At 54.3% G+C, this 15,214-nt stretch overlaps 4 protein-coding genes across 4 annotated transcripts; 2 read left to right on the forward strand and 2 right to left on the reverse strand.

Moving 5' to 3' along the window:
- Positions 1-1,004: 1,004 nt before the first annotated feature.
- J4E84_007293 (uncharacterized protein) lies at positions 1,005-3,818 on the reverse strand (the record flags this gene model as incomplete). Its single annotated transcript, XM_049389878.1, has 1 exon — positions 1,005-3,818. The coding sequence occupies one exon, from the start codon at positions 3,816-3,818 to the stop codon at positions 1,005-1,007; it is 2,814 nt and encodes a 937-aa protein (XP_049242178.1).
- A 200-nt stretch (positions 3,819-4,018) lies between these two features.
- Positions 4,019-4,840, reverse strand: J4E84_007294 (uncharacterized protein; the record flags this gene model as incomplete). The annotated part of the gene is made up of 2 exons (XM_049389879.1): positions 4,019-4,319; positions 4,344-4,840. 2 exons carry the CDS (start codon positions 4,838-4,840, stop codon positions 4,019-4,021), a joined length of 798 nt encoding a protein of 265 aa, XP_049242179.1.
- Positions 4,841-6,346: 1,506 nt separating this feature from the next.
- Positions 6,347-8,135, forward strand: J4E84_007295 (uncharacterized protein; the record flags this gene model as incomplete). Its single annotated transcript, XM_049389880.1, has 2 exons — positions 6,347-6,748; positions 6,801-8,135. The coding sequence occupies 2 exons, from the start codon at positions 6,347-6,349 to the stop codon at positions 8,133-8,135; spliced, it is 1,737 nt and encodes a 578-aa protein (XP_049242180.1).
- Positions 8,136-11,306: 3,171 nt separating this feature from the next.
- J4E84_007296 (uncharacterized protein) lies at positions 11,307-13,599 on the forward strand (the record flags this gene model as incomplete). Its single annotated transcript, XM_049389881.1, has 3 exons — positions 11,307-11,664; positions 11,712-12,940; positions 13,051-13,599. 3 exons carry the CDS (start codon positions 11,307-11,309, stop codon positions 13,597-13,599), a joined length of 2,136 nt encoding a protein of 711 aa, XP_049242181.1.
- Positions 13,600-15,214: the final 1,615 nt, after the last annotated feature.

The raw sequence follows: 15,214 nt of genomic DNA on the forward strand, positions 1-15,214 counted from the left end.
GCGGACTTGGGTTTGGACGCTGGGGTCTGCGGTGGTGGTGGGACTGGGTGTGGGCGTGGCGCTGGTCGCGGCGCTTCCCAAGAGGGCGCATAGGAGAATAGTGGTGAACATGGCGGCGAACATGTTGGTGGTGAGATTTTTGGCGGGGATTCGTGAGTTGGAGTCGTGGGTGCGAAGAGGGAAGGTGGTGTTGGTGTGGTGTGTGAGATGGCTTGGTTTGGTTGGTTTGGTGAGTGGGTGAAGTGAGTGATTGATGTGCGTGAGATGATTTGGCGCGGTGTGTGAGTGAAGTGAGAGTGAGTGAGTGAGTCTGGTTTGTTCTGCTTCAACAACCCGAATAGCATTGACGAAGGAGGGAGAAAAGGATAAAGGGCGAGCGAGCTGTATATAACGCCCGCTAGCCGTCCTCGAAAGCTGAGCAAGTTACGTGGTTATCTGATGCAAACGCACTGAGGTGAAAGGATCCGGGGAGGCGACGCCCGACCGCGCGTCCTTAGGCGAAGACACTCGGTGAGGCAGTCGCGGCCCTGGATGCGGGGTCAAGATCGTGGGGAAGTCGCATTTGCGGTGAGGGCGCGGAAGGTGCGATTGGCTGGTACTCAAGGTACAAACGTACGGTAGGAGGGATGTGGATCACTGGCGTTGTGGTAATTGGAGTGACGATAATCAGCGGCATGGGTTTACTAAGAGTGTAAGAGTGAGATTTGTCTAGCCGGCGGCGGTGAAAGTGATGTTGAAGGAAGGGAGTGGGGAAGAGATGAAGTGAGGTGAGTGGGGAGATTGGGTCACAGTCACACAGTGGTGAGATTGTGTCTCGCGGACGGATAGCGGCAGGAGCGCTGAGCAACATGGAATAGATAGGTCAAGAGTTGTTACACGGAAGTGCTGAACACAGGGTAACATGAGATATGGGTAGCAGGTACATGGCGCAAGTCCTGGAGGTAACAAGAAGATCGATAGCATCGTTTGTGGATATCTCATCACCTTCCATCATACCTACCACCTCATTCATTAACAGGCTTCGCCCCCAACATCCACCCAATCCCACTAGCCAGCGCCCCCGTCGCAGCATTAGCCACCATATCCCTCCTCCTCACCCTTTCCTGCGCATCGATACTGCCCGTCTCACTGCCATCCATACTAACCCTGCCAGACCGCGGTTCCGTACCGTGCGCAACCTGCATACTCCCACTACTACTCCTGAGCGGAAACGCCGTCTTCGAAAACGCGGCCGCAGCACCCCTCGCCACATCAAACAACCCCATTGGCGATTCTTCTACAGCGCCGCGCCCCACTTCCCTTCGCTGCGGCTGCACGGTGATGGAGTCGAGGTCGAAAGCGCCGGGCAGTTTGCGGTCGGCGGCGTCGTTGAAACGTTCTTCGGCTTCGGTTTCTTGGGCGAGGAGGTGCATCATTTCGGCTTCGCATTGCTGCCATACGCCGAGGACTTCCTCGAGGTGGTTGGGTGGGGCTAGCAGAAGGGCCTGCGAGAGGAGTTCCATGCGTTGTTCTAGGCGGCGGAGGTCGGGGCGTGCGGCGTTGCTGGCTTGGGTCCAGGAGGTGGATGACGAGAGAGAGGTGTTGTGACGGCCGGCGCGGAGGGCGGCTCGCCAGGCTACGTCTTCGGCGTCGTCGGAGTGGTCTTCTGTTTCTGTGGTTCCGAAGGAGAAGAAGTTTGAGGAGGTTGGTGGCGTTGGCGACGGTGTTGAGGGGGCTAGTCGATTGACCACGTATGAGTAGGCTGTCTCAAAGTCGTCTTCTTCCAATGCAGCCTCGACAGCCATGCCAATCACTCGTTGCTCCGCCGCGGATTTCTTCCGCTCGATCGTGGCGGCGTCCGTTGGCACGTTTCCTGCTTCCTCGTCCATGATGGTTGAGGGCATGGCGACTACCAAGTTCTGGCCGATCGAAACCAGATCGTCGAGCTTGGTGTAGCTACCACTATTTTGCGATAGCAGCTTGTGCACCAACGACAGCGGATTGTGGCTCACTCGAATATTAACCGGCTGGAAAGGAACGCCATGCTGGAGTATGAGCGAGTAGAATGACATGGCGTGTGTTGCTGTGAGCAGTGCTTGGAACCGACGGAATCGCGACGAGGAAGAGAAGTGGGGAGTGAAAGCATTGATAATATCAGCCGCACGCTTCATGCCACCCCTGTTGCGATTACCGTTGCTTGCGTTGTCGTAGTGGTGCATGGCAGAGGATAGCACGACTTGTTCCACATCCGAGGAGAGCAGCGGCTGCTCGCCAAATCCTGGTTTGATGTACAGGTCTATCGCGAGGGGAAAGTGGTTGCTTTCCAAAAGAGCCTTTAGTACCTCCGTTTCCAGCGTCTTCCGTTCTAGCAAACCAAAGACACCTTGGGCTTTTCGGTCGTCGTCGTGGTAGTCGGTACCCCAGTTCCAAAGCCACAGCAACTTTGACCGAATAGTGGCCCATTGTTCGCTGTCTTTCTTGGAGCCGCTGTTCAGTGTGTGCAGTATCTTTTGGAGTAATGATAGCTGTTCGGCGTAGTCGTCCCGCAGAGACATTTTCGCAATCTCCCGGATAGATACTGGTTGTTGCAAGGTCGATAGGACACACGATGAGAAAATGATGAGCTCAATGTTGCGAAACGCTTCAGCGCCAGGCTGTGTGATGACATTGTCGGAATCCAGTAGACGATCTTCTCTCAGTAGAGCAGTAGTCGAGTCCTGGAGCAGAGGATCCTTCAGGTCGTAGCTGGGTAATAGCGCGACACCGATACTGAGGTCTGGAGGAGGGTCGTAGTTCAGGAGCGTGCATATCCTCGTCAAAAGGGAATGCGCGGTCTGTAACGACGCGATATCGCTCTTATCGACCAGGTAGAGACATGCGAGCGCCGTGCGTGCATACTTCATCTCCAGCTGCCGCTGTTGTTGGTCATCGACGTAGTCTCGTCCTTCTTCGTAGCCACCAAGGTCCATATCCTCAGGGCCATCCCAGTCGGAGATGGCTGCCGTGACAAGCGCCAAGTGCTCCTTCGATGCATGTAGCAGCCATTGGAACAGACAATCCCAGTCGTCTGGTTCCCGTGCTTGATCCTGGGCGATCGACGCTCTCCGACCTTCGTGTGTGATCTTCCGCCTCTTGCGATCGTTCGCTCCACATAGCCATGGGGCGACTACGCCCTTCAGATCCCGTGCCGCGTTGTGGGTATTTGCATCGGTCGCGCTTCGAGCGTGGGAGAGCTGGTAGTCGATGGCACGTCGCCCTTTGAGTGCCGCAAATTCGTCGAGCGTGGTCGCAGTTGATTGAGGGTAGTACTCGTAGCTGAGCCGCAGGAGAGGGAGGACGGTCGATATGAACCACGTGCGTAGGTATTCGGAGTGGCCCAGGAAGGGAACCACCAGCTGAGGCACGAGATCCAGGAGGCCTGTCTGCGCGTCGATGCGATGGGCGCGGTGTATTAAAAAGTGGCTGAATAGGTCCAGCTCACTCTCTTCCGCATAAAGAGGATGCACTACGGGCGGCAGATCCAGCGCATGTCTCCTCTTCTTCGCCCTTGAATTCGACAGTTGTTCCACCGATGTTATGTCTAGCGATGCCCCCGGGTTCTCACCGGGAGACCGCGATCCAGTCGCCAGATCATGGAGATATTCGTAGTACGACGCCGGGTCGCTCTCTTCGGGGAGGTAGTTGAGGAGGATACTGAGGGTCAGCTCAAGCGGCAGATCCCCGTCTCGCAGTGCTGTCAGCGCCCGCAGCGCTAGGATGTTGGATTCGGTGGCATATTGTACGGCGAGCAGAACGCAATGTGGCTGCGACAGTTGCGACAGCTTCTGCAGGGCGGCCATATCAGGGGTTTGCGGGCTGCTATGGGGATTCGACTTCCATACTGGACGTGGAACTTGGAAAGGCCACGCCCGCAATGCGACAATTCGCTACGTCAACCGCCAAGCCCCGCCCTCGGGGGTCCGCTCTCAGGCAGCCTTCACCATCCATCACGACACCACACAACATTACGTTGGTCTAAGATGTGCTTGATCAACACCGCTCAGTAGAGCTCATCATACGAGTAGCAGAGACTACCAATGTCCATCACATCGCTAATATTCGCATCCCAGCCATTATACCCCAGCGAAAGCGGAAAGTCCAGCGTCACATTGCCGCCCTGCGCGTTGTCCCAATCTTGCAGAACCATCGGCCCAGATATGTCGCGCAATCTATTCCCCGGGTCCCTCGCCTGCCATGACCACCAAACGCGGTCCAGATTGGCATGATGGAGCCAGAAGATGGGGTCGGCAGGCGATGTGAACGGATCGCCCATCTGGCCATAGGTGCCACCAACACCAAAACTGAGAAGACGACGTTAGCATTACCGCGAGGACCCTGCAAGATAGAACACGTACTGCCCACCAGCGTGAATCTGACTATCGTCCCAGGCTGGACCACCTTCCATCGTTCGCGCGAACCATCCGTAGTCCGCCTGCGCCATGACTGTGTCCAACTTGTCTTTGCCCAGATATGTGGCGGCGTAGTCGGGCGCCAGGTCTCGCCGTAGACACTGGTCGTTTCTTGCGAGCGACGCAGCAGGGCCTAGATGAACCGTCATGTTGACGAAAGGCCCATCCTGTACGCAGCCGCCTCCAGTCCGCCCTGGCACTTCGTTGTTCGACGTGTTGACTGGCACAAGAGGGCCATTACCACCAAAGCCGTATGTTGCGTCGAATATGGGCGATTGGACGAACTTGGAAGCTGGAGTATCCAACGTCCAGTCCCAATACGGCTGTGCGTCATGATATTCACACTCCTCACGCAATATCTTCTCGTGATATGAAGTGATGAGACGATGCCACGGGAGGAAGTGACCCTTCATGGCGGTCAACATCGTTTTCAATTAGAAAATGCCGCACCTACCACGAAATGTATGGACATTGTCTGGTTGATGTGTGTCGCAACAAGATCATCATATCGCGAAAGCGCACCTGGTGCAGCAGAAGTAGGAGTTACCGCCGGCTTTTCCAAAAGACATTGTACCGCAGCGATGTACTGCAGTTTCTCTGCATTGTCAAGAGATCGCCTAACAGGTTCGTAAGCTCCTACCTGTCTTACTTACTTTCTTCAAGGGCGGCATACCATTCTTTCCGTATTATGGGACTGCGACAGCTCGCGGGTCTTGCAGCAACTATGAAGCAGAATGCTTCCACGAAGAACGCCAATGCAAGAAGGAGTCGCATGTTACCAGCGAGCGGCGATGAGAAGTCTTGCAAGAAAACACGCTACCAGACGAGACTGTCCTCGTATATACATATTTCGACGCTCACTCAGCTGAACTTCATATACGAACTTGTGCGACGCTTTCATATAAACCAATCCAATGATGTTCCCTCGACTGAGGCTTGAGTATGCACGTCGAACCACCCAATTACCCGGTCATAAGACATGATGTCCGGGACAGCACGCAATCACGTTTTTGCGCAGCAAATTCGAACAGGAAGCATTTCGTGCTTGCGCACTTCAATATTGCCGTCGTTGTTTGCTCGTGCGAAATCTGAATTTGACCATGATTGAAACGGATGGATTAGGCCACACAAGGTGAAGGTTTTCTATATATTGTTACTGCATATATCTAGGTACGTTAATGTATAAGTAGTTTCAACTCCGCCAGCGGGAATTAATGGCGGACAGATATCTACTCGCAGTATCCCATAAGCTCCTAGACATCTTACAGTTCTTGGCTTTTAGAACACTCGCCACGTTGACTCCAGTCAAATTCAGGCATATCTGCGTGCTGCCGTAGGCCTGTACCGAGGTGCCAAGTGCCTGATCGACAGCGTTGCAAGCCCCTAGCCTAGCGTCCCCATCGTCCGACAACGCCTCCAACAACACCAACCACGACCTCTCCTCCCCAAGCTTAAGAGCGACAACCTCTGCGCTTTTCCTCACCAGAGACATCCCGCCATGAGATGCGACTGTTCATCACGCGTTGATAGTATCTAAAAACACGTTCAATCGAAACAGCAAAAGGATGGGTTGCTAGAGATTCTGGAAGCAACGGCAGTTCGCTTGCACACACCCTCGCCAAGCCAACATCAAACATGCAGCGTTTCCAGCACCGAAACAAATCTGTAGCAGCACAATATGTCGGCCCAGTCCTTGGAGTTGCAGATCAAGCTTTGAATGCCTGAGCTTGGGATAATTACTTAGATCGATGGCTGCCTGGCCTCTTTCTTGACCTCCACATCCTCTTACTCTCCTTGTTGCTTGTACATTCTTGATACCCTGGTTCGGTCCATTCTTTGCGCGTGCGCACGTTACAATCTTTATTACATACTCATTCTTTTGCTATATTCACCCAAAATCTCCATCTCAACCAGAAATCATGTACATCGATACTGCGTCAGCGAACAGTCGGTCCTCGAGGCCTCAGATCACCATCGAGCCATCGCCGTATAATGACCGCTCGACACCGCTTATGGAGGCTTTTGTGGGACAAGAGGCTGGGACGGATGAGAGGCCGCCGCCTACTTACCTCGAAGCTACTACACCTGGTCTTTACACGAGTCGATTGAGTGGCGAAGAAGGCGCCAGGCTGCTCTCCTTTGATGGACGAGAAGCCCGCGATGCGAGTTACAAGGAAGAGCAGTACGGAAGACGGAGTCTTAGGTCGCAATGCCTCAAGAAGACATGGTTGAAGGTGGTCGGCACGGTACTTGCCATGATGCTCGTGTCTGCTATGTTGGCCCTCATGGTTGCTGCGGTATCAGTCCGAAGGGATAGACAGGTTAGTAGATATTTCCAAAGATCTACTTTATCATACTAACATACCCATCAAGAACTCTGCCACTACCTCTCTATCTTCAGCGCAGTCCGCACAGGGTGACGCCGCCCACCCCGAGGGCTTCATCGACGACGACTCCGACAAGCCCAGTCTCATCGCCGTCCCATGGCCCTCACCATCCGCCGCAGCGCCACCCACAGCACCCAAACAATCCTTCCCAATTCGATGGCCATCCAAGTGCGGAAAAGACTACAATGTCCGAACCGAACACCACGACTTTGGTCAAACAAGCGAGCTCAGCATCCAAGAAGCCGTCCACCAACTCGACGGACCATACAGAAGAGTAGCAGGCTGGATACACGTCGCAACCGCCCCTCCGGAGCAAGCCCCCGGTACCATCCAAGTAAAGACATCCTACGCCGTATCCGCCTCCGTCGACGTCAACGCCGTCCGATACGCCTCCACAGACAACAGCCTCACAATCGGCGACCCCTCCTTCCCCGACGGCTTCGACGGCGTGCGCCCCGGAAAGGCCTGCCTGGGCATGTCCGTAGTAATCTACATGGCCCCCGGCGCCACCTTGTCCAAACTGCACATCGCAACCACGCACATGGGCATGCAAATCCACTCTGGAACAAATTTCACCGTCACAGACTCAACCTCCATCTCCCTGACCACCGGCACCCTAGATGCCATCGCCTTCTCCTCGCGCCAAACATACCTTTCCACCATTTCTGGCTCCATCTCCGGCGCCTACGCCCTCTCCGACCTCCTTTCCGTTAAGACAAAGAGCGGCTCCGTGAACATCGACATCGAGCCCCAGCCTGCCGCAGAAGGCTCCACGAACCCCGCTGTCTTCAGCGTGGATTCGCTCTCGGGTAGTATCCGCACGGATTTCAAACGCAAACACATCCCTGAGCGCGACTACCAAACCTACATCAACACAACTGTCGGTTCTGTCGACGGCACGTTCATCCACGGGTCGCGCACGGAGATTAATAGCGTGGCTGGCCTTGTTACGGCTGATCTTCTGCCGTTTAAATCTGGGGATTACCAGAGCGAGATCTACACGCACACGCACTCGGGCCAAACATCTCTCACGCTGCGCTCACCGTACAAGGCGAAGGGCGTGGCTATGTCTGGGCTGGTGAGTACGCATAAGAGCACGAGCGGTGGGTTGGATGTCACATACCCCGAGGAATGGACGGGGAGTGTAGATGGCACGAGTTTGAGTGGTGCGCTGCATTTGCAGGGCAAGGAGTTGGAACTTTTGGGCGAGAACGATGAGCCGGGGAAGAATCATGTGGAGGCGAAGAAGGGGGATGGGAAGAGTAGTTTGAGCTTCGATACTGTGTCTGGGGGGTGTGAGGTTAAAGTTGGAAAGCTCTAGATCGCACGATATAGCTTTGGCTTTGGTGTTGGGGGTTAGATGGTATTTCACGTAGATGGAAGACATCACGATACATTCTACTTGCTGCCCAACATCCCTCTCTCTCGTCAACTCAGACACGCCGTCCCCTCAGTCGTGCACGCGTTCAAACCTACACTAACTATCTATTTGACTATGCAACAGCTTAACGTTTTCCGCGATAGTAGTGTCGTGATGAGTTGTCGTCCGCGCGTCCCGCTCCCGCCAGCACCTCCCTGCCAGCCCTGTCAAAACCACTGTCTCGGCGCACATGGATGACCCCCGTTCCTTCACTTATGTTGTACACGTCGATCCTAGCTACGGGGTCTTTAGGGCAGTAGGGCTGAAAGATGTGCGGTTGGGTTCGGGGGAGTTGCGACGTAGCTGCGCTACACTGCGACCGGGTGTGTTGGGTTGATTGAGAGTGTCATGTGTCGTTCGGGGTGTGGGTGAAGGCTACGTCATGGTGTAAGGCTGAGTTTTGTGAGAGATGATTGCAGGGTTTGGGGGTGTTCGTGGGGTGGTGGTAAGGTGCAGGGACTGGGTTGGTGGTGAGTTGGTGTCTTGGTTGTGTTGCGATACGCTGAGGCGGATGCGCTGTGGAACGTGTTGTGATAACAGATCTAGATATGAAATGTGGCCATCTCGAACAACATTGTCTATGACGTGTTCGAGGGGTCGCTGCAGAATCGTTTCGTACGAACCTAGCTTTTGCATGCAGAATCTGCAGTGCACGGGTGGTGTGGTCTCATATGGCACATAAGATATGTGGTCGTGATATGATGCTGATGATCCCCAGGTGGTAAAGCAGGGTCTCCTCTTTGGGACGATCGACGCCGCATAGGCACACTGCCTGGGCGACAGGATTCCCGTTTGCGACAATCCCAAGTATGTCTGTTGTTGGCCGAGAAGTACCGGACAGATCTTGACCTGAAAGACGTGAAGCTTTGGAGTTGCCATTGGCACCAGGGGGCAAGTCAATATTTACTACTAATCGCATAATGGCAGCGGCGATCTGTAGCGATTTCGAGTTCATGAGAATTGAAATCATTCATAATCGGCCTTTTATGCTCTTTTCGAGCCACGATGCTTACTGCTTGGGGTTGTTCCTTGTGGCGCATCATCTTGAACGATCCCGCACGGCACCCGAGGCAGGGCTGTGGGAGTTCATGCTTCGGAATTCGAACTCTGTGAAGATTGCAGGTAGCCTGGGTTCTCAAGTTCCGGTGGTAATTGTGCCCTGTTGACAAATGTGCGTTTGGGTTGGTGGTGGTACAAGACTGAGGCATGCATCGTAACGAAGCCACGAACCAGGGCAAGATTGCGAACCACTCCGCGGCCTCGTGATCTGAAGTTATTCCTCCATGCGTACAAGGCCAAGTCCTGGAAATATTGAATTCAATCAACGACGTCTTGTAACGTTCAGACTAGCAGGTAATTTGGCGATCGGCCGCTGTCACTTGTCAACATGACTCAATGACGTGCAGAAGCTTGATAACCGTTGCACCGTGCTAACTACACACGACGGACGACAGACGAGAGGATGTTCCGCTGGCGCAAAGATGGCGCCATTCCGGGCAGAACGGAATGAAGTGGCTTCGCTTCGGTCATGGGCAGTTGACGATGCCACTGCTCGGCGATAACGCGGTGCGTCCGCGCAGTGAATAGCTGAATACGTCGACTTCACATGGAAATGCGGCCACAACTCCGCTGCGCGACACAACCGAGCGCTCGTGTCGGCGAATCAATATAGAAAAAACCGAGAAAAGAGTCGATGGTGCGGTACACGTTGCGAGCAGGGTGGGTCTCAGGTTCCCCTGGACGTGTGTCAAGAGTGTTTCGGACCTGTCGCGACGCGGTAAAGAGACGTGGGGCCAGAGGAAGCGACTGCTGACTCAGCCCATCCCTCACCAAACTACGCGCCACATGCGATGATACACTGCCCACCCCCCAATCAGCTGCTCCGTGCCATCAGACTCGCACTCGATTGAGACAAAACTTTTCCAGCTACGATGAAACTGGATCCCTAAACCTGGTAGTGGAGTTGATACAGCGGGAAGTTGCGTATCTCGCGGCCGACCTCTCCCAGCTCTCCATCCTTCCATAAACGACATGCACCAGCCTGTTCGAGCGCTGAAACTCGACGCCGAGCTGCAACGAGTGATGGGATGCCCTTCCAGCTGAACTCGTCGACCAAGTGCTCCCTGTCAGAGGGTCGTCATGATGGCCGAGGGCAGCGCGGCATCCATGTCGACACCTCCGCCTCAGCAACATGGGGCACTTGGTGCGCAGGCCCGAGGAGCCTCTCCGAGCCAGCCGAGAGGATCATGGAGACAACGACTGGTGCGACCGTTCAGAGTGCGTCTAATCGCCTTTTGGCATCCCAGCAGCCTTGCGCCCGGTCCACCACCCACTACACCATCCCCGCCAGACGCTCTTTTGGGTGAACGCTTCTGCTGTGGCCGTTCCAGATCACCTGCAGCCAAGGCGCGTCCCGACACTTCTCTCAAACTTGCGCCCAAGCGGTTCCGTTGCGTCAATCACAGAGATCATTGCTCTTCGTTGTTCCTCTCGGATGTTGCAACCCCCGTGCATTCATCATATAGCCTAGCAACCCCTCCAACCGCCTTTCCTACTATTTGGCCCGTCACTCTTTAGGATCCTGCCCAACTACTATCTTCGTATACATTTCTTTCATTTGGAGCGGGCTCCATCCGCGCTGGCTGCGATTGAGAACTTTGTTCTCGTACACTCATTTGAGAAACTTACATCCAACCCGGCGCCACATCTGCTCAGCCATAGTCGCACAGCGCTATCGCCCTGCCACATTCCTTTCTGCAGCCGTCTACTTTCGTTATCAATGTGAGTTTCCTAATTGAGTATTGCTCGATGTCACTCAGGGCTTCGACGGGTGATCCCTTGTCTAGCAGTATAGCCTAATCAGTCGCTAACCACGTTGTACTACAGACTACTTCCATAACATCTTACGGTCGTTGTATATAGAGAACGGAACCCAAGATGGAGTTCAATGCGGTTCAACAGTGAGTATTATCGGTGATTTTTCCTTCGTGCGCGCATACTGACGGCCTTTCTAGGTACCGTCCGTCACCTAATCGGCAGTACGCCATGGGGCATCCCTCCCCCTCCCCAGGGATGCAGTCAATGTACTCTTACGCAAGCCTTCCACCTCATGAACAGCAACAGCATCAACATCAACATCAACAGCAACAACATCAGCAACAGCAACAACAACACCAGCAACAAGGCCTACACCCTATGTCCAGACCTTCGCCACCCCAGCCCACGTGGGCTGTGCCGCAAACCCAGCAGTACTATGCTACGCCGCGGGGTCCTGCTGTAGGCAGCAGAGAGGATCAACGACAGTTTATGGGAAGACCGGACATGATGACTTCGCAACCGACTGTGACTAGTGGTGTTGTCTACAGCACCACCATGACTGCCCCGCAATCGCTTGCGACGACTGATTACTTTCCCGGCGTCATCGACACAAGTAAGCTTCTTCAGTAGTAGGCATGCATGGTATGCTAACGAACAAAGGTCCATGGGGTCAGAAGGTGTGCGAAGAGCTAGAATCATTCCCCTCCCTGGAGTCGGATGTGTCGGACTTCAGTCATGGCATGATGGGGCACGATGAGAACACTCCGATCATTGACCTACGCCAATACAACAACATGGGCCAACAAGAACACGACAACATGGCCAACTTCAATCCGAATTCCACTCGGAGACTGTCCGAGTCGTCTTTCTCGATGTCTAGCACTGGCGGTGTGCTTCCAGAGCCAGCGTCCTATGAAGAGATGGGATCATCGGAAGCAGTTTCATATCCGTCTGAGTATGAGACTTGGAACCACCCGGAGCCGAGTGCCAGCCATCTTCTGTCACCGCTTGCCTCACCACGACGACCTCAGTACGATGGCGTTGTTCGAACTGGAAGTCGCTCCCGCGTGTCGCCGACACCGCACAACAATGTCCGCTCATCACCGTACACACTCGAAAGCACTCGGTTCAAGAGGTGGTCTACTGGGCAAGCGCCAACATCGACCCCAAACAACTCGCGCCCAATGTCACAGGTTTCGGATCGTTTTGCGCCATACGGGCCCCGCCTGAACCCGCATCACTCGCTGCCCGCTTACCCGCCAAGTGCCTACAACAACTTCGGGCTACCGACGCAGAACGTGTTGTACTCGCAATCGAATTCTCCTTATGCCAACAACCAGCCATTCTTCGCCCACCAAGAGCAACAGCAGCATCATCTCGAGGTGCCTCGCCCGCTACCTTCGCAGGGTCTGTTCCGCTTACTCCAAAGTAACGCAGATCGTCATGGAGGCTGCTCATCTCACTTTGCAGACCTTTCCGACCCACCTGATCTTTACTCCTCCCTGCACGAAGAGGCACTCAACCCACCGGAGTCCGACATGAACCCGTCCGATCCCGACCTTGTACCACACGAGCAGGATCTTCGCTTTGTTGGCGACCTGTACACCCCGCGTTGGGTTCGCGGTCATGGAAACAAACGAGAGGGCTGGTGTGGTCTATGCAAGCCTGGCAGATGGCTTGTACTCAAGAACAGCGCTTTCTGGTACGACAAGTCCTTCACGCATGGTGTCAGCGCAGCTACCGGCGCAGCGTTCCAGGGCCCGCAAGACACGCGCCGGACGGAAGGCAATCTTGACGTATGGGAAGGACTTTGCGGAAGTTGCGGCGAATGGATTGCGCTCGTCAGTAACAAAAAGAAGGGAACGACGTGGTTCCGACATGCATACAAGGTAAGTCATACGTCCCTCACATTCCACGGTGCTTGGCCATTGGTTCTCGGTAGTTCTGATTCGCCTCTTCACCAACTATAATAAGAATGAGCATGCTAACAACACCGCAGTGTCACACACATCCCAAAGTCAAAGATGGCCCCAAGCGCCGCCGTGAGACACAGGCTGGACGCGTTCGTGCAGCGTCGTCCGCGTCAGCGACCTCGTCTTCGTATCCAGTCAAGCCGGAGCTCTCGACGTCAGATGCGACATCTCACCGCCATTCTACACCAACACCGATACCCGGTAGTTCGTCGCTCCAGTCCTACGGCATGTCGAGCGGTCCGTCTCCCATGCCAACGTCGACACCAACATCGACCCCGCAAGTCAACACCTCGTGCTATCCCAGTACAGCGTACCCAACACCAACTTCAGGCACACCCAACATGCACTCGCTTCGAACCCCGACTGCGACATCGTTTGTTGATGCGTATGGCGACCCTTCTAGCAGACACGAGCCCGTAGTTGGCATGTTTACCACGCCACTTCAAAGCTTGCAGAGCTTCTCCGGCCACCAATATTCGCATTCGCCAAACCTCTCGCATCAAGTCAGTGAACCCGAGCTTGTGGGAATACGAACGACAACCACGGCACTCAACTCCATCGCAAGCATGATATGAGTCAAACTTTCGTCCTCTGGACTTTCTTTCACGAGCAACAATTGTGTCCTGGGTTTCTCACGGCGTCACCGGCTTCACGGTACATCAACGGAGGGGTTAGCACCAAAAGACTATCGCACGGGTGGGTGTGGTACGGGTATCTGAACTTCCTCATTTTTGCGTCTAATCTTGCACATGTCACCGCGACTACTACACCCCTTTTCCAGCGTTCTTGTTTATAGCGTTCCCATTCCCGCAGCAGCGTTCACTCATCAATCTCGGCATTCACGAAGGCACGACTCCCAGCATTTTCAGTAGTAGCATAGCCTTTCTGTCATCATCTCTATCCCTCGACATGTCACACGTCACACACCAGCGATATCCCCACCCCTTTACTTTGCCAACCAACGTAGGTAGAACGTAGTTTAGTCCCGACCTTTTTTTACTTTGCGCAGCGCAAAAACGTTTATAGACTTGTTTTCTCCTGCAGAAAGTTGTGTTGCAATACATTGAACAAAGCGTTGAAAAGTTTTACAATTACAGACTTGAGAAGTGTTGAATTTGCTATATTTGGATGGTGGGAAAATAGAAACTTGTTGAGCAAACGTGCTTAGGAAAATAAAAAGACGTTGGTTTGGTCGACTGGGCTTGCAGCGAGCGGTGCGGGAACAAGCAAAAAGGATGCCCAACGCTCAGCCACATCCGACACTTTCGTCTTTTTCCCGCACTGCCACCCTCACGCAATCACCAACTCGCCCAAACATCAAAACCACAACCACAACCAAAACCACAACAACCAACACACATCCCCTCCCCTCCACCCCACCTCTCACATTCCCTCCACCCCATTCTACTCACCCAGCAACGCACCGTTAACATTTGCCGGTGAGACCCAAATAACGCCTCCCGCACATGCGGTGTTTCAGCCTTTTTGCCGTTGGGTCTCAGATCCTGCAGCCCGAAACTGAGGCTGTGACGAGGCTGTGTAACGTGGATGAGGCCGTGTGGGTTGGGTATGGACACATGTTGGGAGTTTTGGCCGAGGTTGTTGCGTTGAGTCGGCCGGTGGGTAGAGAGGGGAGGGGGAGGGACAGTGGGTGGTAGGGAAAGTGGAGAAGATGTGGTTAATAATAGTTGGGGGTATAAGATGTTACTGGTATAAGGAAGGTTCAATCGTTGTGATGTGGCTTTTGCTTCTTGGATGACATCGTAGAGGCCGCGTGCGCCTCCCAGCACCACCGTCGCCGTCCGCATCTAGTCCTCATCCTCCGAAATCCACACTTCCTCGAACTTTATTGACATCCAGGAAATTACTCATGCGCAACGTCCTTCACAATGGCCCGCCATGCGCTCTCGTATCCCGCGTATCCCGCGATCCCGCAATCCTAGCCTCGTATCCTGAGGCTGGGTCGAACTCAGGGTCCAAGCGATGCCGAACGGGATCTACGACGTGGCGTTATCCGGGTGTATGCACGACATCGTCCCTGATCGGTAAGGGTGGCTTTTGATTTATATGAAGGACTGTTCGTCTGCCGCTCCTGGAAAGAGGACGGGTAGGGGGTGGGTGTGGAGATGGGAGATTATGCGGGATATGCGGATCTTGCGGGGGAGGTTGCTCTTTGGGAAGGCAGTGCGA

This window comes from Alternaria hordeiaustralica (genome assembly GCF_023758085.1).
Source record: "Alternaria hordeiaustralica strain BMP 2776 chromosome Unknown scaffold_16, whole genome shotgun sequence".
In the NCBI taxonomy this organism is placed as follows: domain Eukaryota; kingdom Fungi; phylum Ascomycota; class Dothideomycetes; order Pleosporales; family Pleosporaceae; genus Alternaria; species Alternaria hordeiaustralica.